General features: G+C 40.1%; 1 protein-coding gene across 13 annotated transcripts in view; it reads right to left on the minus strand.

Annotated features, from left to right (window-relative positions):
* The window catches only part of PPFIBP1 (PPFIA binding protein 1), a 167851-nt gene that overhangs the window by 51081 nt on the left and 90658 nt on the right, over nucleotides 1–26112 (minus strand). For 12 of the 13 annotated variants that reach the window (XM_036296583.1, XM_036296584.1, XM_036296587.1 and 9 more), the window contains 2 exons: nucleotides 12417–12515; nucleotides 4627–4832 (listed from right to left, as the gene is read on the minus strand). In XM_036296583.1, the coding sequence (XP_036152476.1) occupies nucleotides 4627–4832; nucleotides 12417–12480 (270 nt within the window). In that variant the 5' untranslated portion in view covers nucleotides 12481–12515. Of the gene's footprint in view, nucleotides 1–4626; nucleotides 4833–12416; nucleotides 12522–26112 lie in introns of those variants that run through there. The other variant, XM_036296591.1, reaches the window with a different exon arrangement.

The raw sequence follows: 26112 nt of genomic DNA on the forward strand, positions 1-26112 counted from the left end.
TCCCTTCAGCATGGACCGTATTTCCCGCCCTTTCTTCCTCTTTCCTCCTCCCTTATGGTCCACCTCCGCTGGGGTTTGCTGTGTGATGTCTTCCTCGCATTACGTGCTCGCTCACGTGCCAGTTACAGCATCTGGATGCATCTCCATTTCAGCACGCGTCACACGGAATGGACTAGGCTAGAGCCGGCTACATGTGTGTCTCTCTGCCAGCACACTTTTTTTTTTTTTAAGTGCTTAAGAGTTTAATAACCCAGGCCAATGTTCTAAATGGTTTACATAGATTATCTCTTCTCATCCTCATAACCCTATTAGGTACACAGATTTCACAATGTAGTGGTCTGATTCCAAATCCTACACTCTGAACTATGCAGTACTGTAAGATAGAGGTTTTATCTAGTTTTTATGTCAACACTGTGTAGTTTTATTATGAATATATTCTTTCATTCCATTTGCTATCTTTTAAAGTTTTTATTTTTCAATTACAGTTTACGTTCAGTATTATTCTGTATTAATTGCAGATGTACAGCATACTGGTTAGAAAGCCATGTACTTGACACCAATACACTCTTGATTTCATGATTCTAGTTTTTAAAATTCAGTATCAAGAGAGGAAAAGGAAGGCTCAGTCCACTAAAGCTCCTTTAATTAAACATTATCTCTAGCTACCAAAAGGAGTATCTAACACAGGGTCTCTCGTGTCCTAATCAGTATTAGATCTCCACCACTGCATGCAATCATTTATTGCCTGCTCTCCACTAAACACTGTACTAGGAGGGGAGATTGAGATAAGATTTGAATCCCTCAACCATGAATATCGCCATCATATTTCATTTGTGACCAACCCGATAAATCATCTCATGCTCTGCTGTCCAGAGTCAGAGGACAGGACACCAACGGTGGAAATCAAGCCCCAGGCAGAGACCCTGCTCTGCCCCCGTCCTCTCCCGGAGAGCAGTGAGGCTCTACCCTGGTGCTGTAAATCATCGCCTCAGGGCAACAACGCTGCCTTCCAGGCCAGTGGAGCATCCCTTCCAAGTGCGAGGGTCCCTGTGTACTGCAGCACCTCCGACTGGGTCAGTCTTGCATACAGCCCGCTTATTTTCCCCTCCTACATTTCTCATGCAGTTCAAAAGAGGAAATAACATGGCAGGGCAATAAGGACTCTTCATTTCCCCCACTTATACTCTACGTATCTCACGGGTTATGATGCCTGGTCTGACGTTCTTACCATCAGCATTTTCACTCGCTCTGTCGAAAACTGTATTTTTGTACTTTCTGCAGATTTTGAGATTGCCTCATAACTAAAACTGCCAAATAACCAGACACTTTGGGGATTTCTTGACCTGATCCAGGTCAGGAAACTCTCAGCTTCATTTATTGAAAAAAGGCACTAGGGCAATTCATCATGTTAGACCTAAAATAAGCAAAAACCACTTGCTTGGCTCAAACAAACATGTTTTCCTATTTGCACTCTTGGACTTGGAGTTTGCTAAAGCATTGTTAAATATTTGTGTTAAACTTTTAAATCATAAAATATACCTATTCATTCCTAGAAGGCTAAAGCTATAGGCACCCTATTAACACAAATTCATTCTTGTAGATTTACAATCCCTTCACTATAACAGGCAGCTAGTGTTACTATTTTCTTTTTTTCTTATCCAGCTTCTGATCCTAAAAACCATTAAATGGGCCTGCATCCTACAGTAAACCAGGGGATCTCTCTGGCCCAGGCAAAATAATAAGAAGAACTATAAATACCCAGTTGCATTAATGAGAACATTATAGTATCAGCCTTAAGTAACGGACTGTCAAGTTGGTCATCATTAAATCTTAATTATGTAACAAGTGTTAGTAATTTTTTCTAAATTATTATGGAAACTTCTTCACAGTCTGACAAATGCCTGTACTCTTTTGTCAAAAAAGTGAACTATGGCTCAGCCACTGTGGCTCAAAGGTTGAGCATTGACCTATGAACCAGGAGGTCACGGCTGGATCCCCAGTGGGGGGTGTGCAGGAGGCAGCCGATCAGTGAATCTCTGTTATCATTGATGTTTCTATCTCTCTTTCCCTCTCCCTTCCTCTCTGAAATCAATAAAAATATATATTTTTTTAAAAAGTGAACTATGTATGAGTAATTTGTAACCTAGCTCCAAGGCAAAATTCTCAGATTCTTGATATTTACATTCCAGTTGGATAGACCGAAAAGAAATGATATAAACATGGCAAATCCATACTATGTAAGAAAGTGGTAAGTGCTAAGAAAATAAAAAGCAGAGAGATGTAATAATAGGAATGAATATGTAAAATTTTAGATAGGCTGTCCAGGGAAGGCCTCACCAAGAACACAACTTTCAATATCAGAGACTGAGAAAACTAACCATACAGATATCTGGGGAAAGAGCTTTCCCGACAGAGTGAACAGCTAGTGCAAAGGCGCTGAGGCCAGTTTGCCCAGTGCGTCTCAGAACCAGTGAGACTGTTTGTGAATCAGTGAAGGAGCCAGTGTGCCTAGAGTGAAGTGAAAGAGAAGTGTAATGACACATAAGGTCAAAGAATAATGAGGAGCAATGCCTAGAAGGCCTTGCAATCCAGAGTTAGCATCTGGCTTTTCCTCTGAGTGCGAAGTGACTACCACTGGGAAGTTTCTGAGAAAGAAGTGAAGGACACGATCTGATTTATATTCAGATATCATCATTATCCTTTTTACTCTTTTCCAGAAAGACTTTAACAGAACAGATGGAGCACGTGTGAATGGAAATGTTTTGGGGCATACAATTTTGGTTTTAGACAACACTTGTTTTTGAACACAAGTTAAAAATTCAATCGCAGGTACCCTTGAGCTATGGCTGCCATCGGCAGCCTCTGGATGTGAGCCAGGAATAGGTTCTGCTGCCAATAGTAAATTCCTTTCCCATTAGGTGATGAATTATCAGAAAAATGTGGAGTAAAAAGGGGGTGAGAGAGGAAGAAGAAATAGCCTAGGGAACAGCTAAAACACATCTAATTTTAGAGCATGAAGCAATTCCCCAACGAAATCAGAAAACCTGGATACTTCAATCTATAGAGAAGAAACTTGCAGAGCAAATAATAAAGTATAATAATAAGGCTCTAGCTGGTTTGGCTCAGTGGATAGAGTGTCGGCCTGAGGACTGAAGAGTCCCAGGTTTGAGTCCGGTCAAGGGCACATACCTTGGTTGCAGGCTTTTCCCCGGCCTGGGCCCTGGTCGGGATGCGTGCAGGAGGCAACCAATCAATGTGTTTCTCTCACATCGATGTCTCTCTCTGTCTTTCCCTCTCTCTTCCACGCTTTCTAAAAAAGCTCAATGGAAAATATCCTCGGGTGAGGATTAACCAAAAAGAAAAAAGTATAATAATAAGGTATCATGTATTATAAAAAAATAAAATATCTCCAGCTGTCAAGTTTGTGTAGCTGCACCACCACTTAAAAACTGTCAGAAATGGGAGGCATGTTGGCTGGGACATGAGCACACTCGGCATGGGACTGGCTGGGGACATGCGTATTTGTGTCACATCATGTGAACATGTTTTAGCTGCAGGATGTTGTATTAAGGTAGCAGCAAACAGAACCAAAAATATATCTCAATTCTTTCATACAATGATCATTAGCTTTTATACTAACACAATTAACCCATAAGCATATTAATGCAAATTCCTGAAAACTGAGTGTTCTTTAAATACTTACAAAATAACACCCTTCCTATCTTTTCCCTTGAATTTGTGTTTGTGATATCCTTTAGATTTTATGTGTTTGACGCATATTAAAACCATGGTATCTACCATTGTATTCAGGGAAAGAGCAGATGGGCCATGTCATCAATTTTTTGAGAAGGATGTCTAGAAAGAGTCCTCACTGTTCAGTGAATACGAGTATCATTTAAAAGCCCAACAACGCAGCTTACTAGTAACTTGTACACTGGAATTGAAATGACCACCACAAGCCACTAGATGGCACTTCATATCAAAGACTGCTACAAACCTCTTGCTCTTTGAGAGTCTGCCTATTTAGAATTGCCACCGAGTCCTTTTACAGTGAACCGCCCAATAGTACTGCTAAGCATCTATGATGTGCAAGGTTCCTTCTCTTATAGGACTATTTGCTCGAAGCCACAGTAGGTCATTCGGTCACAATCGAAAGGCTAGTCCACTTTTATGAGAACCATCAGGTGACTTACTGGGCCCCCAAGAAATGTACATAAAGAGCCCTTCGTAAAAATAACCCTTAGAGCAGGGGTGGGCAAACTTTTTGACTCGAGGGCCACAATGGGTTCTTAAACTGGACCGGAGGGCCGGAACAAAAGCATGGATGGAGTGTTTGTGTGAACTAATATAAATTCAAAGTAAACATCATTACATAAAAGGGTACGGTCTTTTTTTTTTTTTTTTTTTTTTTAGTTTTATTCATTTCAAACGGCCAGATCCGGCCCGCAGGCCGTAGTTTGCCCACGGCTGCCTTAGAGTCAAAAGGGAACTGGGAGCTCTTTAGGGAAAACTTGTGTTGCCCTATATATTTTTTCTTCTTGCTCTAATTGGCTATTCTATGTTCTAAATTTTGGAATAAGCAACAAAAGATTCACAGCATGGGAGGTGCAACATGAAGGAATCTACCATTTGACTTTGAAGCCATTCGATGAGCGTTTCTGCGGTTGAATCTGGGATCTGACATCTCAGGCCTTCCTTCTCATCTGTTTCCATCATCTCTAACAGTCCACGCAGGTCTTCCACCAGGTGCAGGGCTCGCAAGCTTCCCATGAACGGGGAGGTGGGGGACTGGCAATCAAAAATCCCATTGGAATATTCCAGGGCCTTAGAACCTAGGTTTAAAAAAATCAAAGAAAGCCACAGGATTTATATTAGACACGACACCAAAGCTGAAGGTGGCAAGCAAATCCAGCAGTCCAGTCACCGGGGGTGGGGGGGTGTATGGAGGGACTGAGCAAAAAAGAAAAGAAAAAAAAAACCTCATGGATACAAACAACAGTGTGGTGATTGCCAGGGGGAGGTGAGAAGTGGAGGGGGGTATTGGGGTGATAAATGGCGATGGACAGAAACTTGACTTGGGGTGGTGAACACACAGCACGGTGTACAGACAATGTGTTGTAGATTGTGCGCCTGCCACCTGTATAATTTTGTTAACCAGTGTCACCCCAATAAATTCAGTAAAAAGGAAAAAAGAAGAAGGAAGAGATAATTTGATCAGGTAAATCTCTCAAAGGCATAGTTATTTGGTGCAAAAATCAAAACCATATAACTGATGGTGAATATCAATGGTCAAATATCTAACAGGTGGGCCACCAACTGCGTGGTGGGCTTCGGTGTAAGAGGTGCTAACCTCACAGACACAGGGGTTAAGAAGGTAGCAGATCAGTTTGCGTGGAGCCATGTATTACAAAAAACACAAATGAATTTTAGGGACCATAAAGGATTTCATTTCCTAGAAATAAGCTACACGCTGAGGTGGAAATTGCGTAGCATAATTTCAAAGGCAAGAGGGCCAGCTCCCAGGTAACTTGCCAGAACTTAATCTCTGAAGAAGTGCAATGAATTACATGTATATATTCGTATGTGGATGTGTGAGCAAGTGTGTATCAACATTTCCACCATGATTTTGTTTGCAGCCTCACATCAAATGCTCTTGCTAAAATTAGCTTTACAAAATAATTTTACAGCCATTGTTGTTTTCAATTACTTATAAGAGAAAAATATTCTGCTATTTAAGCCCACACATCTGACCCACAGCCCATTCTGAAAGCACTCGTATAGACCTCTTCATCTCTTTGGTTTTTATGTTCTAGTCTGTTAAATAAACATACTGTCAAATATAAATACAAACTTCACACTTAAATATCAATAATTACAATATTTAGGTTATCACCTCATAAATCTGGAAATCTTACAACTGGATGATACTTGAGAACCAACATGTTAGCTGTCTCTCCAGTTGGCTGTCTGGCTTGATCAATTCTAACAACGGGGGAGAGTCTCTACTAGTCCATTCCACTGAGCCTCCTAATACTGGACAGATGATCTGGACTCAAATCTGCCAAACTATAACAATGGCTGCCATCAATATGCTAAGCACAGTGCTAAATGCTTCACATAACCCTCTCTACCAATTTCCACAGAAACCCTGTAAAGCTGAGATGAAGGGCTATGGAATTAGCCAAAGACTGCTAGAGAGGTTTCTGAGGAAATATAATGGCTCAATTTTTAAAAAAATAATGACATTGATGTATCTATGGGATATTTCAGGGGAAATACCTTACTGGCAGTAAGAGAGAGAGATATGAAGCATAACAAAAGAATTGGGAAAGTAAGTAGATGTGAGTCACTGGTGAAAAGTGAATGTTAAATTCAAGAAAACAGATCAGAACACTCATGGATACTGGGAAGAGCAGTATCCTTCAAAGTGTTGTCCATAGACTACCAGGAACCTTGATCAGAATCCCAAGATGCTATCGGAATTTTTGACATCTTAAAGTAAAATTTAAGAATACTTCTGGCCCTGACTGGTTTGGCTCAGTGGATAGAGCGTCGGCCTGCAGACTCAAGGGTCCCAGGTTTGATTCTGGTCAAGGGCATGTACCTTGGTTGTAGGCACATACCCAGGAGGGAGTGTGCAAGAGGCAACTGATCGATGTTTCTCTCTCATCGATGTTTCTAACTCTCTATCCCTCTCCCTTACTCTCTGTAAAAAATCAATAAAATATATTTTTTTAAAAAAGAATACTTCTGGAAAGGGGGTTTGGTCAAGATGGCAGAGTAGGTATCTGCTGTACTTATCTCCTCACATGTGGCAATTAAGAATCTGGAGGGATATCTCAGCTGCCGAGGTCCCCCCACACCTAACATAAATCCTCCCCCTAACCATAATACTGAAATAAACACAAACATTTTACCTTAACCCTAACCCTAATTCTAAACTAAACTGTAATCCTAATCCTACCTTTAAAACTAAGCCTAACCCTAATCCTAACATCAGCCCAACCCATGACCCAAAATTTAAAGCTAACCCTAAACCTAATACTGAACTCACCATGAACACTAAAACTAACCCTTATCTTAAATCTAACTCTAAACCTAACCTCAAACCTAAGCTAAACCCTGAACCAAATTCTAACCTAAACATAATACTAACCCAGGAGGAGTTCCAATCAACAGGATGGTAGGTAGGTGGACAGTGCACTCACCTCCTCCCATGACCACATAAAATTACAACGAAATTATAGAACAACCAACCTGGACAACCACCTGAAAGCTGGCTGAACAGAAGCCCTATCCCTAAAGGATATAAAGAAGCAACCACATTGAGACTGATAGGAGGGGCGGAGATGTGGAACAGGCTGGCTGGACACCCACAGGTGGCGGTTGAAAATCCAGAGTGATATTTCAGCTGCAGAGGTACTCCCTGAGGAGTGAGGGGTCTCAGCTCCACACCAGGCTTCCCAGCATGAAACACCAGTGCTGGGAAGAGGAGCCCACTTAACAACTGGGTGAAACGGAAGGGTGTTAGAAACACAGGCATCTTCTTAAATGGCCCACCCACGCAAAAAAAAATTCTTGCTGGCAGGCACTCACCTTGGGCTCTGGTGGAGAGACAGCAGCTTGGAGGGACTCCAAAGACATACAGGGAGAAACTGAGTTGTGTGGCACTGCCGCCACTGTCCCTGTGTTGAGTCCTCTTCCCATGAGGCCAAATCTGTATCTGCATTAACCTGGTGAAGTCCACTCGTTCCACCCTGACAACTCCCTGAGACCTTGCCCTGCCCAACTTGCACAAGCCCTGAGGCTCTTTCAACAGCAGCGACCCTGAGTCCGCATGGCAGTCTTTCTTTAAAAACTCTCGAGGAAGGCCGAAACCGGTTTGGCTCAGTGGATAGAGCGTCGGCCTGCGGACTGAAGGGTCCCAGGTTCGATTCCGGTCAAGGGCATGTACCTGGGTTGTGGGCACATCCCCAGTAGGAGGTGTGCAGGAGGCAGCTGATCGATGTTTCTCTCTCCTCGATGTTTCTAACTCTCTATCTCTCTCCCTTCCTCTCTGTAAAAATCAATAAAATATATTAAAAAATAAATAAATAAAATAAAAACTCTGGAGGAATTCTTATCACGCTCCAGGGGTGCCAGAGACATACAGAGAGAAAGTGAGTGTGTGGTTTTAGGGAAAGGGCTAAAGGACAGCTACCATTGTCCCTGTGTTGAGTCCTCCCCTCACTTGGCCGAATCTGAATCTGTATTAGACTGGTGAACTCCACCAGCTCCACCCTGGTGACTTCCTGAGAGCCACCCCCACCCCCACCACTCACAAAGGTCCACAGGCCTCAGGCAGATGGTGGCTAGCCCCATTGAGACTTTTGCTGAGTGTCCTCATGGTCAGCACTGGTGCAAAATATGAATCTGTATTAACTTGGAGAACACACCACTCACCCCACCCTGGGGACTCCCTGAGACCCTGCCTCACCAAACTTACATATCACTGAAAGTTCTTTTAGCAGCTGAGCCTTAAAGGTAGCTGGCAGGCAGCTGCAGGTCTCAGGGTGCCTTGGACCTTTTGCTGACCTGCCCTAGACCCAATACTGGTGGCAGCTGGTCTTGGTTCACAGTGTGACATCTTGCATGTGCATCCAGATCCAATATAGACAGCCACCAACCACAGGTAGCCCCAGACCAATTAGAGGAAGTGTCTAACATTGACCTGCACTGGAGACCCTCACAAGAAACCTTGGAACAAACACAGAGCACTCCCAGTGGCTAGCTTCAGACCATAATGGAGCACTACCAGACTAGCTGCACAGGTGGCATGCCCAAAGAGCAGTCAGCAGGCATTAGACGCCACTAGGGCAAATCCCGCTCCCTGGGATCAACACTGCACAGCAGCATGTACACTGTGGTCGTGGCCAATCTTCCTGCCAGTAAACCTGAGAGTCAATTGCACCTACTGAAGTCTCAATGGCAATTAAGTCTCAACTACAACAGGAAGGTACATAGAACCCACACAAGGGATATTCCTGAAACACCTGGCTCAGGTGATAAGGGAGACTGTGCAATTTGGCCCCACAGAACACATACTACATAAGGCCACCCCACGAAGACTGGAAGATGTAGCAGATGTATATAATACATAGAAACAAACACAAAGAGACAGCCAAAATGGGGAGACTAAGAAACATGTCACAAATAAAAGAACAAGGGAAATCTTCAGAAAAAGAACAAAATGAAATAGAGGCAAGCAATCTACCACATACAGAGTTTAAAACACTGGTTTTAAGGATGCTCAAGGAACTTAGTGAGAACTTCTACAAAGAGAGTAAGCATAAAAAAGAACATAGAAACCATAAGAAAGAACCAGTCAGAAATGAATAATTCACTAGAAGGAATCAACAGCAGATTAGGTGGAGCAGAGGATCAAATAAGAGATCTGGAAGTGAAGGTAGCAAAAAACACCCACCCAAATGAAGATATTTAAGGTACCTCTGGGACAATGTCAAGCATAAAAACATTTGCATCATAAGGGTACCAGAAGGCAGAGAGAAAGAGCAAAAAATTGAGACCCTAACTGAAAAAATTACTAAAAACGTCCCTAATCTAAAGAAGAAAATAGACATACAAGTTGAGGAAGCAGAGAGTCCCAAACAAGATGAAATGCAAAGAGGCATATACCAAGACTCCTCATAATAAAAATGGCAAATATTAAAGACAAAGACAGAATTTTAAAAGCAGCAAAGTAAAGCGAGTTACCTACAAAGGAGCTTCCAGAAATTGACTGTCAGACAATTTCTCAACAAAAGCATGGCATGCCAAAAGGAGTTGGCTCAAAATATTCAAAGTGGTGAAAAGTAAGAACCTACAACCAGACTACTTTACACAGAAAGACTATCATTTAAAATTGAAAGCATGATAAAGAGATTCCCAGACAAGAAAAAGCTAACAGAGTTCATCACCACCAAATCAGTATTATATGAAATGTTAAAGGTCTTCTTTAGAAAATTAAAAATTAAAAAAAGATAAAAAATATGAACAATAAAATGGCAATAAATACATGTCCATCAATAAATTGACTCTAAAAAGCACACAAAATGAACAGACCAACAGAACAGAAACAGATTCACAGATATAGAGAACGTTTTGATGGTTGCCAGATGGGAAGGGGGTTGGGGAATGGGTGAAAAAAGTGAAGGGATTAAGCAGTACAAATTGGTTGTTACAGAATAGTCATGGGGATGTAAAGTACAGCATAGGGAATACAGTCAATAATATTCTAACAACTATGCATAGTGTCAGATGGGTGCAAGATTTATTGGGTTGATCACTTAGTAAGTTATGTAATGTCTAATCACTAGGGTGTACACCTGAAACTAATATTAAAATCTATGTCAACTGTAATTGATAAATAAAAAATGATTTAAAATTTTAAAAATGAATACTTTTGTAGTATTAAGTAATCCTATACAATACTGGGAACAAATATACTAACAAATTATTTGTTGTTTTTCTGAGATTCAAATTAAAAAAAACACATACACAAAGAAACAAGACAAATCACATATAAACAACCTAACCTTACACCTAAAGGAACTAGAAAAACAGTAACAAACAGAACCCAGAGTGAATAGAAGGAAATAGTAAAAATCAGAGTGGAAATAAACAAAATAGAGCCAAAAAAAAACAAAAAAAAAAACCACAAAAAAAAACAGTACAAAAGATTAATGAAACCAAGAGCTGGTTCTTTGAAAACCTTTAACAATACTCATTAAGAAAAAAGAGAGGACCCAAATAAATAAAACCAGAAAACTTAGACAGTGAACTCTCTGACATTGTTCTTAGTAATATTTTTTTTTCTGATATATCTCCTTGGGAAACAAAAGAAAAAAAATACACAAATGGAACTCACAGCAAAAGAAACAAAACAAATAACAAATGAAAATAAAATCTACTGAATGGAAAAAGATATTTGCCAATGATTAATCCGATAAGGGGTTTATATCCAAAACTCATACGCCTTAACACCAAAAAAATAGACTATCCAATTCAAAAAATGGGCAGAGGATATGATAGACATTTCTCCAAAGAGGACACACAGATGAGCAATAGACATATGAAACGCTCAATGTCACTAACCAGAGAAATTAAATTAAAACCACAATAAAATATCACCTCACACCTGTCAGAATTTGCTATCATCTATAAATCGACAATGAGCAAATGTTGGTGAGGATGCGAAGGAAAGGAAACCCTCCTACACTGCTGGGATTGCAAATTGGTGCAGCCACTATGGAAAACAGCATGGAGCTTCCTTAAAAATAGAATTACCTTATGACCCATCAATTACACTTACTTGATATATAAATCTGAAAAAAATCCAAAACACTAATTAAATTCAACACTAATACCCCTATGTTCACTGAAGCAGTATTTATAATAGCCAAGATATGGAAGTAATCCAAGTGCCCATCAATAGATATTGGATAAAGAAGATATGATACATCTATACAATAGAATATTACTCAGCCATAAAAAAAAGAATGAAGTTTCACCATTTGTGACAATATGGATTGACCTAGAGCAGTGATGGCGAACCTATGACACGCATGTCAGAGGTGACACACGAACTCATTTTTTTGGTTGATTTTTCTTTGTTAAATGGCACTTAAATATATAAAATAAATATATCAAAAATATAAGTCTCTGTTTTACTATGGTTGCAAATATCAAAAAATTTCTATATGTGACAGGGCACTGGAGTTAAGTTAGGGTTTTTCAAAATGCTGACACGCCGAGCTCAAAAGGTTCGCCATCACTGGCCTAGAGGGTATTAGGCTAAGTAAAATAAGTCAGTAAGAGAAAAACAATACCATATGACTCCACTTATATGTGGACTCTAAAGAACATAATAAATCAACAAACAAAACAGAAACAGACTCATAGATACAGAGAACAGACTGCTGGTTACCAGAGGAGAGGGGATTAGGGGGATTGGGTGAAAAAGGTGAAGAGATTAAGTACAGATTGGTAGTTACTAAATAGTCATGGAGATGTAAAGTATAGTATAGGGAATATAGTCAATAATATTGTAATAACTAGGTATGGTGCCAAGTGACTACTAGAATTACTGACAGATCACTTCATAAATTACATAATCATCTGACCACTATGCTATACACCTGAAACTAATATAAAATAATATTGAATGTCAACTCTAACTGAAAATTTTTTGAAAAAATAAACATTCTGGAAGAAAATGGGAAGGAGGGTCAAGGATGAAACCATGGGGAACCTAAAGGCATTGGGGAGAGCCAATAAGTGAAAATAAGAAAGTGGAAAGGTAATAAAACAGCTGTAATGCAAAAGCCAAGAGAGCAGAATAAATGGCATGATTCCATATTTTAGAGGATGCACATTACCTGCTATAATACCATCCATCTGCTCCAACGCCGCAGCCAACATGTCACTTGCATCACTCATCATTTTGTTATTTGTGAAGGGCAAATTCCAACCTAGATCTGAAAAAATAACGATGTTATCATTACATCCTTTAAATGACTCATGCTTCCTGGCAGGTTTGATAATTCAACTTCAAATGATAACTCCACCTGGCAGGCAAATCGAGGGAATTTCTGAAGTAGTAGACCTGAATTAATTGAACCATTTAACGAGCTGCGGTCAACCGTCATTTACTATACTGAGAGACCACATGCTATACCTGTATCAGTTAATGAAACAAGATTCAGTTCTTGCACTCAAGGTGTTTAAAGTCCAGAAGAATGCTTTCCATGCCGCACTCTATAGAGCTCTAGGTCTCCATGAGGGCTATCAGGCATGGCTATGGAGCCTTGCTCGGGGCCTTGAGGAATGCTGGGTAGACCAGAACTTCCTCCCTCTCTATTCCAGCCCAAACCAATCTCTACTCTCTTAATTTTGCCCCCTTTTTTCTGTATAAGGATTACAAGACTTGTGTAAGAAAATGGTTCTCATTGTGTGCATATATAGTAAACACACACAAATCGACTGCTATTTTTTAATGCAACAATAGCTACCATGCATTAAGTGTCTATAGTGGTCCCTATACATTTACATACATTATCCACAATCCTTAATCATAACAGCAACCCTATAAAATGGATACATTCATCTTCGTTTTACAAATGAAATCAAAGATGTTTGTTGATTTTTGCAAGGAAACATGCCAAGTAAATATAGCAAAGACCAGTTTTTAGCCTAGGTCTGATTTCCAACAATATTATATTTGCTTATCTGACTCTCTATCTGAAAGATAGGTTTATACTGAAATTGTCACAGTCTACTCACTCTTTTACTTATTCAAAAAATTGACTGAACTTAGCCCTGCAAGAAATTTGGTCAAAGCAGGAAAAAGTCAAATTACGTGGTTTTCAATATTAATTAACGCATTTCAGGTGCCAGACTAAGTAGCATACAAATTTTCCCAATAGGCCTAAATAAGGCTTCTGCGACTTTGCAGATACTGTGGTGTAACAAATACCTGGGAAATGAAGGGTATGTTGTTTAATAGAAACCTTTGCCCTTTGTTTCCAGGCAGCCAGATCTCACCACTTTATTTTTACAAACACATTCACAGTTCTGATAAAAAGCTTGTTGGATCAGTTCTTATGTACATTCATTTTAATAATATGCCATTTAATCATTGTGAAATATTACTTCGTTTTTATAGTTTTTATAGATTTCATCTAAGAGTTTCCCAGAACTTTACTTACCTCAGAAGGTATAAAATATCTCTACCATGTGATGTGGAAATACTACAGCACGAAAATACCTAAGGCGTGCATTTACAGTGACCAGAATTCAGGTGGTTAACAAGCCAGGATATGAGCCTAGGTAGCTCTCAAAAACTTACTCGCATATTTAGCTCGTCCAGCGAGGTGGGGCACAGATTTAATAATCACACTTCAGGCTGGAAAACTTAAAACGTGAAAACTGAGAACATAAAGGATTAAGCTGAACAGCCTTCAGTCCTTTACTTTCATATAATTAAGTGGCTTGCATTACCTTCATTTTAAAAGTTGCACTTCAAAGCACTCTAGATATCATGAGATATATAGAAAGGGACACACGTCAGCTCAGCAATAAACATGGGAAATGCTAATAAAACAAAGTAAAGCTCACAATGAAAAAGCTCTCACTGCCCCACCAATTTATAAAAGCAAGGATTGATTTTCTTTGCTAGCAACTATGATTTGTGTAGGGCACGAAACACTTCCAAGTATGACAGGTAATTATCTACTTCTCTGTTCTGTCCAGAACCTTTCAAATACTACGACATGGAGGTATAAGAATCTAGGCCATAATTTTCAAAGCAGAAAAGAATCAATTTTTTAAAAACATTTCCAATTCTTTAGGGCCCAATCCTTTGTTTAATAACATAAAACTATGATGACAATATTTCACTGTTAAAAAACTTAAAAAATGTTTACTCTTGATCTCTATATTTATCACATAATTCACTACATGTAACAATAAGGAGAGGACAGACAGTAAACATAATAAATATGTATGTAATATGGAAAAGGTGGGTGATAACTAAAGCGTACAGAATTACTTTTGTTGTTAATCCTCACCCGAGGATATTTTCCATTGATTTTTAGAGAGAGTGAAGGGGCGGGGGGGGGGGGGGGGGGGGGAGAGAGAGAGAGAGAGAGAGAGAGAGAGAGAGAGAAAGAAACATTGATATGAGGGAGATACATCCATTGGTTGCCTCCTGCATATGCCCCAACGGGGATCTAGCCTGCAACCAAGGTATGTGCCCTTGACCAGAATCGAACCCGGGACCCTTCAGTCTGTGGACCGACACTCTATCCACTGAGCCAAACCTGTTAGGGCAGGATTACTTTTTAGGGTGGTGAAAATGTAACCATCTCGACCTAATTCAATTTATAGAACAAAACACTTAAATGCAGAATATACATTTCAAGTCCAAGTTATGATCACCATGATGGGCCATGTACTCAAGGCCACAAAATAAGTCTCAATAAATTCCAAATGGGCTTTAAAGGATTACAGAGAATAAGAACAGAAGCCTGAAGTGGTGAAGCACTAACACTAAGAATAGAATTTCCATATATATTAAAACTCAGACTTGCCAATGGCCTGAGGTATTTTAGAGTCCGCCTAACTGAGTGAGCATCTGTGTTGATAAAACTATGCCAATCATCATGAATGGGTCAAAGTATTTTCAAAAATAGAAAGGCTAAATAAAAGGGCGTCGGAAAATACTATGCTCTTAAAGAGATTGTCCTATATCCTCAAAAACACGTCTGAGAGGAAGATTTCCCCTGTGCGTTCTCACATACTTAATGCAATGGAATGTTATTCCAATACAATGAAATATTACTCCACAATAAAAAAGACTGAACTGTTGATACATACATGCAACAGTATGTTGAGCAAAAGAAGCCAGACATAAATGACTAGGTACTGTATGATTCCTTTTATATGAAACTCAAGAACGGGCAATCTATGGTGATAGAAAGTAGAACAATAGTTATCTGTAGGAAGTGGCAAATGATTAAAGGAGGTATTGGGGAACCTCCTGTTTAATATGTTGATTGAAGTATTAGTTACACAAGTTTATACATTTGTCAAATTCATCAAACTATACATTTAAGATGTGTGCATTTCAATATATGGAAATTTCACCTCAAATTTTTAAAACTAGGAATGAAGATGCTTGTTAGAAATTAAAAATAAAATTGTATTTTAAAAAATTAACTAAATAAGTAGATGAATGATATAATGGAGGAAATGCATGGACTTATAGTGACAATACATCACAAATCAAGGATAATGAATAATCCAAGTTCAGATCTGAGGTCCGAAAATAAAAGACAGAATATCCAGGTCCCTTTGTTCTAATTTTTTGTTTACCCAGAGACATGCTGATTATAATTTGGTCTTTTGGATGGAGAAAACCATTTAGAAAATTAAAACTTCAACATCTAATGATTCCCAGATAATAGAAAATTGATTTCTGGATTCTAAATAACTAATATATACTTCTTTGAATGACTTGCTGAAGGAAAAGGTACCAGAAAATACAACCACCACAACAAAGGAATTCCGTTTGGGTTAAAGGTCAGGGTTCAAACCTGAGAAAACCCTTACTTGTGTGATGTGAACAGAGAAGACCAGCTCTGTTTGTAGGAGTCCTCCATCTAGTGGTTTCCTATTCCCATGACTTAATTAAAAATAAGTTTAGAATAGTCTTAGAAAAATAAGAACCTGGGAATAATATTCACATACTATTCATATAGAGTAAGGGACAAAAAGAGACCCAACAGAAGCAAGTTTGGGGTATATTTCAAGCTTCGTTAGGACCCGTTTAGAGCATATTTGAATGGGGTAAAATATCAGGGAAAGTTCCAGCAATGGGTGTGGTGGCTAAAGGTTTGGCAGAAAAAACACAATTTTTTGCAGAGTTGCTGACTAACTGATGTTTTAGGTCAGGCTAGCCGCCCAGTCTCTCTGTGAAAAAAGAAAGAGAGACAGGCTGTGAGAAAATTACAAAGTCTGTTTTAAACTTTGGTGAGAATGACATTTGTTCTAGCTTTCTTCTCAGCTTTCCTTAGGTAGAATGTTAAGGTTTGAAAGAGAACTTCTAATTTTGTGCCGCGAGATGGATACAATTCACTGAGATTAAGACACTTAAGAGGAAAAAAAAAATCCTTCATTGAAAGAAAGAATGTTCCATGCAGTGGGAGATGGAGGGGGGGATAGGGGACACTGTCAACGATAAAAAACAAACTTAAAAAAATAAACTAAAGTAATCCTTAACTAGACCAATAAGCTGATGGCATTTTGAAAAAAAGAAAAATGAAAGCATGTTTACATCCATTCCACTAGGCTGGTGAAGCACCATATTATCATATGATCATTATAAAAACAATATATTTTCATATAAATCACCCACAGGTTTTTCACCAATTTTTCCCCAAAGATGCTCACTAGGGATGTTAAATCAATTACACAATGGGTTCCCATGTATGCAGCAATAGGAAAGATAAAATGTCTTAAAAATGGAAAGACCAACAGGGAGTAGGAAGGACTATCAGTGGTTATCAAGCTGTGGTTCCCGGGCCAGCAGCAGCATCACCTGGGAGTTAGTTAGAATGTACATCCTTGGGCCCCACCAACCTGGGTTTTTACAATCTGTTCATGTGATTCTACAGCACACTCCATCCCAGGACTAAAGAGGCCATTTTTCCTCCTGGGACACACGCCCCATCCAGATGAGGTTGGAACTGGCTACCAAGGTAAACAAGGGCAGAGCTCCTCTCCCCAGTCCCCGCTTCTTACTTTTGATCCAAGAATCACAGCTCTGAAGAAGCAATTATGTTTTAACCTGAAAAATCCTCCCTTGAAACTTCCACTAAGTCCTGATGTCTGCAACATGTTTAGATTCTTAAGCAATCCTCCTTGCTTTCTTGTTGTCTGCTATGTATCTGTCATCACATACTTTCTCCTCCCCACTGTGTTAGTCCAAATCCTTTCACCTTCAATCTGCTCTAACATCCCAGTAAAATTAATTCAGAGTCATGTGAAAAAAAAAAAACATGTTAAGAACTGGGGATCAAGGGACAGACCAAGTGCTGAAATAAAAAACGATGGGGATATTAGCAGCAGGGGTGATATCTAATATTACAGCACATTAAAAAGTTTGTCAAACTGTAAAATCTATACTAATAAAAGGGTAATATGCTAATTAGACCAGATAGACCGGACATCTTCTAGACTTCCTTCCGGACAAAGCCACGGTGACGGGGGCCAAGACAGAGGCGGTTGGGGCAATCAGGCCAGCAGGAGAGAGTAGTTAGAGGCTATCAGGCCAGCAGGGGAGAGCAGTTAGGGGAGATCAGGCCAGTGGGAGGAGCAGTTAGGACCAATCAGGCTGGCAGGGGGGAGCAGTTAGGGGCGATCAGGCAGGCAGGCAGAGTGGTTGGGGTGATCAAGCAGGCAAGCAGGTGAGCAGTTAGGAGCCAGCGGTCCTGAATTGCGAGAAGGATGTCTGACCGAGGGGTACTGGATTGGAGAGGGTGCAGGCAGGGCTGAGGGGCCCCCTGCCCCTGTGCACAAATTTCATGCACCAGGCCTCTATTAAGTAAAATATTGATGATATAACTGGGAATTTGAACATTGACTGTATTTAGTGATATTAAGGAATTATTTTAATTTTGAAGTTTTAATAGTTCTTTTTGTAAGAGCTCTTATTTTTGGAGATGATTAGTAAAATATTTATGAATGAAATAATACAATATGTGGAATTTGCTTTAAAATAATAAAGGAGAATAGAATAGGGTAAAGATATAGATGAAATAAGATTAGCCATGATTTGATCATTGTTGAAGGTGAGGGATAAGTATATGGGGTAACATTAGCTTATTCTACCTAATTTTCATATATTTGAGATTTTCCATAATAAAATATTTCATTTTTCCATTCATATCTTTAGACAACAGGATTTTCAAACACCCTACATCATGACATGCTGTCTTAAATATTTTTATTTTTTTCTATCATAACTTCAAGCATACCAAAGACTCAGCAAATATTTACAAACCAAATAAGAAAATACTTGTTATATTAATCACCTGCATAAACACAAACATACTCAGAAAATAGAACAGCCTCTCACAGAGAATTGTAAGGCAGGCCATAAAAAGGGGAGTATAAATGACCGTGTATTAGTAAAAGTTACTTCTCTTGCTCACTAACATAAAGAGCAACAAAAATGATGGGGCAAAGCTGGGAAGTACTAAAATAAATGGAGCAGCATGGGAAAATGGGGGAAGATGAAAGGAAATGAGCTTTTCATCTGCATGCCATTAATATTTAGGAATGACAACCAGAAAGGAGTTGATACAAAAGTTCATACAATAAGCCAAGATCTTTCACTTTTTGAATAAGAGGATGTTGCTGCTATTTGAAAAACTGATATGTATTAAATATCAGTAAGTCTGAAGATACTGTGATACATCGAAAGAATGTCCCCCGTCTCCCAATCTACTGTTGTTGGTACTATGGCTGCACAAAGTTTTAAATTTGTCCAAGGTAACTCAGGAAGTAAGATTTGAGACCAAAACTCATGTTGTTCCCAAGCGTGCTTCTCATTGAAGTCAGTAGGTATTAATCACACAGCTCCTTTGCCCTGACTAGGATGACCAACCTCCAAGAAGAGCCTTAATTTAACAGTATCTGTCTCCTTGATTAAGCTGTGAGCTCCGTGAAAACAGAGGCTGTGTGTGATCTCTGAGCCCAGGACCTCATGTGGAGGACATCAAAGGCTTGCAGCGCGGTGCTCCGCTCCGGGGGCTACACACACACACACACACACACACTTTTATGTCATAACTATTCCAGCCCCCACAGCCCCTGTTTTGGCCCACAGTGTGACCTCCCTCTTAACTGCATAAGCCAGAAACCTATCTCCTCATCTTAACTTTTAAGATAAATGTGGATAAATTTGATCATTGCTCTTACCCTTTCTATCTATAATCTCACAGGAGGAATTTTTATACTGTTCAAGACTTGGGTGAACCCAATTCACTGTGCTCCTTCGGAACGATGTCAATCCTAAGGGTTTGCAAACTTAGCTCCCAATATGATGGAGGAGCATCAGGGGGCCTGAGCAGGTTTTAACTTCTAATTTTTCAAACCACTCTACCCCTAACCCCCACCCATCTCTTCTTTGTTCTTAAAAAAATCTGTAGACTCCATCTGGCTCCCAGTACCCTACCTAAGTCTACTAACCCAGGCTTAGCTGGCTAAGAGGTAAGCAGTTCTGGGCTGTTGGGACCCAGACTGAAGTAAGGGGTACGGAGGGCAGGGGTACGGGAGAGCTACTCCAGGCTCTGGAAAGGAGGGGAAGGACAAGTTGCCTACATATAAGCAGCCTCTACACGAGTGTTTTATAAGTCATGGGTCATGACCCTAAGATTAGAAGGAAGTGAAATAAATTTAGTAGACTGCAATCTACATTTATTTAGCAAAACAGACAACATAAGAGTGTCTTACAGGAAGAAAAGGTTAAGTACTGTTCTGAGAAACTTTTGATTCTGTTACATATACACATCTGCATGCAGTAAGTATGAAAGGCCTACCCTGTGCCAGGCACTAGAGATAGAACAGCGAAGACAACAAGCAAAAAAAGAAAACCGTTTCTGCCTTTAGGTAGCTGACATCCCAGTGTTTTCAGAATGTGTGCGTTCATGTGGACATGGATATGTATGTCTTGCAGCACATACAAGAAAGTATATCTTATACTGTGTCAAAAGCATTTGAAAAAGGCTGCTCTAAAGTCATGCTATTTAAAATGCGGTCTGTGCCCTAACCGGTCTGGCTCAGTGGATAGAGAGTCGGTCTGCGGACTGAAGGGTCCCGGGTTCGATTCCAGTCAAGGGCATGTACCTTGGTTGTGGGCACATCCCCTGTGCGGGGTGTGCAGGAGGCAGCTGATGGATGTTTCTCTCTCATCGATGTTTCTAACTCTCTATCCCTCTCCCTTCCTCTCTGTAAAAAATCAATAAAAATATATTTAAAATGCGTCTGTGAGCTGGTGTTCGTCCACCCGCTGGTACTGGTCCACTATGTGGTAAGTCCAGAAATTGAGAAGAAGTATTTAGAATATTTTATAACAACCTGACCTTTCTGTGATATCCAATTATATGACAAATTTTTCTGGCCTAGCCATTTTTTTAAAAAAAAATTGGGTTTTACAGAAAGAATCAATCCATGATAGATTGAAAAACAAAACAAGCCTGGCTGGCGTGGCGCAGTGGTTGAGTGTCGACCTATGATCCAGGAGGTCATGGTTCGATTCCTGGTCAGGTCACCTGCCTGCGTTGTGGGCTAAATCCCCAGTGTGGGACGTGCAGGAGGAAGCTGATCCATGATTCTCTCTCATCTCTCCCTCCCTTCCACCTTCCCTCCCTCCCTCCCTCCCTCTCTCCCTCGCTCTTCCTCTCTGAAATCAATAAAAAAGAAAGAAAAGAAAAGAAAAAAGAAAAGCAAAAGAAGAAACTGGTCCTTCAGCAGAGATGGCTGGAGGAGCACTGCTCTGGAGGCCCCTGCATGTGTGTGTTGGGAGCAAGTGTGTGCACAAGCACCGGGATTGGACGCTGCAGCCACGGACCCTGGATGGAGAGAGAAGGGGCAACGCAGGGAGTGAGAGCCCCAAGAACTGGGGAGTGTGGTTCAGATTTGTTCTCTCGGCACACACGTCAAATGATAAAAATAATGAAATGGCAAGTAGAAAACTGTTAGCACTGACACGATGACATACGGTTAAATTCAGAAGTGAAACCAAGATTTCTGGTTGTATAAAATTAACAGCAATGGCAGCCATACACTTGAACTACTATACGTCTAATTACAAGGCAGCACAGCACCCGCACAGTGCCAATTTCTGATCCACTTTGTTTCCATTACAGCAATAAAGGCTACGTATTTTGTGCTAAGTTTTCATCATTTGGCATTCATACAGCATAGCCCAAAACATGCGATGTTTGAAAATGGAAGAATCTTGCCAGCATACCAAATTGACTGGGAAGAGTGAGAAAAACTGTGGGCGAGCGGACAGTTTTGTGGAGGAATAAGATTTTATAATGATTTTAAAAAAGAAACTGTCGTCTAGTGGGTAATTTCTGTTGCTTTCTCTTTCCACTGGGTGTTAGTTACACTTGTGGCTGTGCAGTAAGTGGAATGTCAACGTTTTTTGCTTTTATAGCATACATGTTTCTGGCCACCATCATCAGTAGAGATATGTTTTCAGCTGTTGGGGGGCGGGGGGGGGGGGGGGGGGGGAGGCACAAAATAAAAGCCAGAGCCCTGAAATTTTCCAGTTGAAATACAAAATACATCCCTGACATTGTTATTCACTATTAAAGTCTTAAAAGCCATGGAAATTCTGTACAATTAATGAGTACAGACCCAGGTAATAATAGGTAACGATGCTTTTCAAGTCATTTATATTTCAGTTCTGAATGGCTGGCCTTGGCTGCAGGAGATGTGCTTAAGGAAGGGGTGATGAGAACCAGGAAAGCAAGGCCAAAAATTATTTCCCAACCCAGGCGGTGGCAAACTGCAGCCCACAGGCCAAATCTGGCTCACTGCCCGTTCTTGGAAATAAAGTTTCATTAGAAGAGAGTCACAGTCATTCATTATTATCATCAGTGGCCGCTTTCACGCTATTTGCAGATTTGAGTAGTTAAAACCCTCAAAGCCCAAAATATTTACTATCTGGCCCTTGGCAGCAAAAGTTTGCCAACTCCTGTCCCAACCCATCCCATTGCCTCTCGAAGTGCACAGACCCCTCTCCTATTCGCTATTCACCCCCTGACTAAACATTTCTTGAGTATCTATTACTAGTATACACCAGGTCCAAGCGATGAGGATATAACAGGAAAGAAAAAGAAGAGAAAGAAAATTAAAAGTTGTTGCTCTAAAGTCAAGAAACCATAAACAAGTAAATATATATATTTAAATATACAGTAGGTGACCCGGTGACACATAATATGGTAAACAAAGCAAGGCAGGAGGATTAACATTAGCTTACTATGGACCAGGCTCTGTTTTTAAGTGCTTTTCATGTATTGATTCAGTGAATCCTCACAATAACCCCATTGACACAATATTTACTCCTATTTTATAGGTGATAAATCAGAGGCACAGACAGGGCACCCAAGACATACAGCAGCTGGAAAATGGATTTGAAGCCAGACAGGCGGACTCCAGGGCCCATGATCTTAATTTTACGCTGTGCTGGCTCTTTGTGCAGAAAGAAAACAGCAGGAGTTACAATTTTACTGTGATAGCCAGGGAAGGCCCCACTGATAAAGTGACATTGAGCAAAGCCCTGGAAGAGGTGAGGGAGAAAGTCATGTGGAAAACAACAGCCAATACAAAGGCCCAGTGGGAGGGAGGGCTTTATGTACTTAGTACTGAGAGAAGAAGGGAGGGAGGGAGGGAGGGAGGGAGGGAGGGGGAGAGGAAAGGAGGGAGGGAGAGAGGAAGGAAGGAGGGAGGGAGGGAGGGAGGGAGAGAGGGAGGGAGGGAGGGAGGGAGGGAGTGAGGGAGGGAGGGAGGGAAGGAGGAAGGGGAAAGGAAGAATTTACATAGAGTGAAATGCACAGGTCTTAACTGTACAATGTGATGAGTTCTGATGAATGCACACACCTATGTAACACATATCAACATTCGTATCACCTTGTATATATTTTGGTGGAAAAGCTAACGGAATTTGATATAGTGCTTGGGAACAAGAAATGACTCAAGGGCTGTGGCCTACTCCACAGAAGGATGGAGTGGCCATTTACTAAGGCAACTGACTACCCAGCCCCAGCCCCAGGCATAACAGTACTGCCTCCATCCACCGAAGAAAGGAAGCAAGAAGAATTATAAAATTATCACCCACGGAGAGTCATCACCTGCCATCCTGTACAGTAAGGCATAATGAAATAGCTGGATCTTGCCCGTGAAAGCTGTATGTCATGGCAGAATACCCAAGCCAAACCCATTACCACAAACAGCATTACGAACTCTCATAACACTTTAAAAACAAAATGAAACTCTATTATCAGGTACATGTGGAAGCATGGCTTATCTCTACCAAATTACTATACCTGGTGAGGGAAAAGGTATGTCTCTGGAAGGTGGGCTCCCTTAGCTTGGGTCCATGGGATGTTGTCTCTATCACACTGAGCTTTTAAAGAATGAAGGCCCCACTTTTAATCGCTTCTATGCCAAGCTTAGCTCAGGACATGGTGCTCGGCAAAGGACTGAAGAATAAATGAATAACCACCAACAAAATTATTCATTAATCGCCACCAAACATGCTAGGTAGTGCTGCATATGAAACAACAGTGCAATAATGGACTTGTTTGGTTCTTTTAGGTCTTAGATCATCAACCTAGATTTTGTTTTCACTTGAATAAAAGTCCTGGTATCCCATAGCTTTTAGGAGAGGGATTGGGGGCGGGGGGAGGGAGGGGGCTGAAGAAAAGTAGAGCCAGTAAATATGTTGCATTGTTTTGACATGAATTTGAAAGCTTGCTTTTATTCTACTGATATGCTGAATGACTGGGGCAAGACTACCAAATAGCCAATGTAATCAGCACTTTCCATATTTTACCATATCTGGTAGGACTAGTGCTTCAAAATGACATGGATAAATTTATTCATATGTATATATTCAATATCTATCATTTGCCCACCAGGTGCCAGAAACTATTCCAGGCACTGAGGAGTTTCCATTCCAGCGACCATCCGCCAATTTCTGCATTTGTTCTCCAATAAAGTCCATCTCACGGACCTGATTACGTGAGACCACCTGCAGGAGACATAACTTTCCTAGCCAAGGATAGCATCTGTCTTATTTTCAAGTGGCACCCCCAAAGTTAGATATTCTAAGTGATGGGGGCACAAATTCTACTTAACATGGTGCTTGAGTTTAGAAACACGCCAGGGAATAATATACTTGGCTTTTACATTTTTGCTGCTTACACCATATGCATTGAATGTCTGTGAATTATCTTAATTTCAGGATGCCTCAAGTCCTTCCTTCTGTTAAGAAGTTACTTAGTATTAAAAGTGTATTTTTCCTTATGAAACTTCTTGCTATGTCTTGATTCAGCTGTACCAAGCACTGCAAGAGAAAGTGGGGTTGGCTCCACTTCAAATGCCTGATATCTAACTTCAACCTTGACTGAGCACTTCATGTTACTCAACAATCCTTTTATTCATCATTAGTTCCCTCCCTATCACATTCCTCATAATGGCTGTCTCTAAAAATTCCTATAAAATTCTCCCCTAATCTATTCCTATTCGTGCAGACCCTTAATCTCAGTAGATTACTTCTTAGCCTACCATACAGAGAATCCTGAGAGCTCTCCTCTAGCTAAAATTTCTACGTACACTTACTTGCCTATTCCAGGATCACAGTCTTCTGCCAAAACTTTTCATCCTTATTCTTGATTTCATCCCAGCCTTTTAAACAATGACTCCCTCATTCTTTTATATCTTCAATCACAAAGTAATCCTCAGTTTCCTTCTGTTCCATGAATAATATGTTGAAAATCTTTTGGCCCTAATTTTCCCAGCCAGAAACAAAAAACAACTCCCAAATCCTTCTCTTCACCCTTTATAAGTTACAGATCTAGCTCTGACTCTTCACAATTACACGTTAAAATGAGTGATCCCCACATGCTATTTCTCCTGATCCCTACTGCAATTTGGGATATCCTAGCACCAAAAAAATGTCATCAAAGAGTCATCATCACTTGAAGAGGTTGCATGGCTGCAAAGTGACAGAGAAGAGATTCAAACAAAAACAGAATTATAACACCCTAAATGTGCATCAATGGGGTTTTCAATATGTACTTGTGGAATTGAATCCATAATATTTTGTAAATAAGGCCAAAAAATTGGATTGAAACAATTCCTCTAGGCAACAAAACAAACAAGTGGGACTACACTAACAAAAAAACAAAAACAAAAACAAAAGGTTTTGCAAAGCAAAAGAAACCATCAATAAAATGAAAAAGCAACCGATGCAATGGAAGAAAATATTTGCAAATCATATATCTGATAAAGGGTTAGTATCCAAAATATATTTTAAAAATATTCATACACCTCAATAGCAAATGAACAACTTGATCAAAAAATGGACAGAGGACCTGAATAGGCATTATTTTAAAGAAAACATATGGGTGACCAACTCATACATGAAAGGATGCCCAACATCACTAATCATCAGGGAAATGCAAATCAAAACCACAATGAGCTATCATCTCATACCTGTGAAAATGACTTACCAAAAGACAAAAAATAACATGTTGGTGAGGATAGAGAGAAAATGAGACCCTTGTGCTCTGTTGGTGGGAATGTAAATGATACAGCCACTATGAAAAACAGAATAGAGTTTCCTCAAAAAATTAAAAATAGAATTACATATGATCCAGCAATTCCACTTCTGAATATTTATGTGAAAACAACAAAAACACTAAATCCAAAGATATATGCACCCCTGTGTTCACTGCAGCACTACTTACAATAGCTAATAAAGGAAAACAACCT

Source organism: Myotis myotis, unplaced genomic scaffold, assembly GCF_014108235.1.
Source record: "Myotis myotis isolate mMyoMyo1 unplaced genomic scaffold, mMyoMyo1.p scaffold_m19_p_3, whole genome shotgun sequence".
Lineage (NCBI taxonomy): Eukaryota > Metazoa > Chordata > Mammalia > Chiroptera > Vespertilionidae > Myotis > Myotis myotis.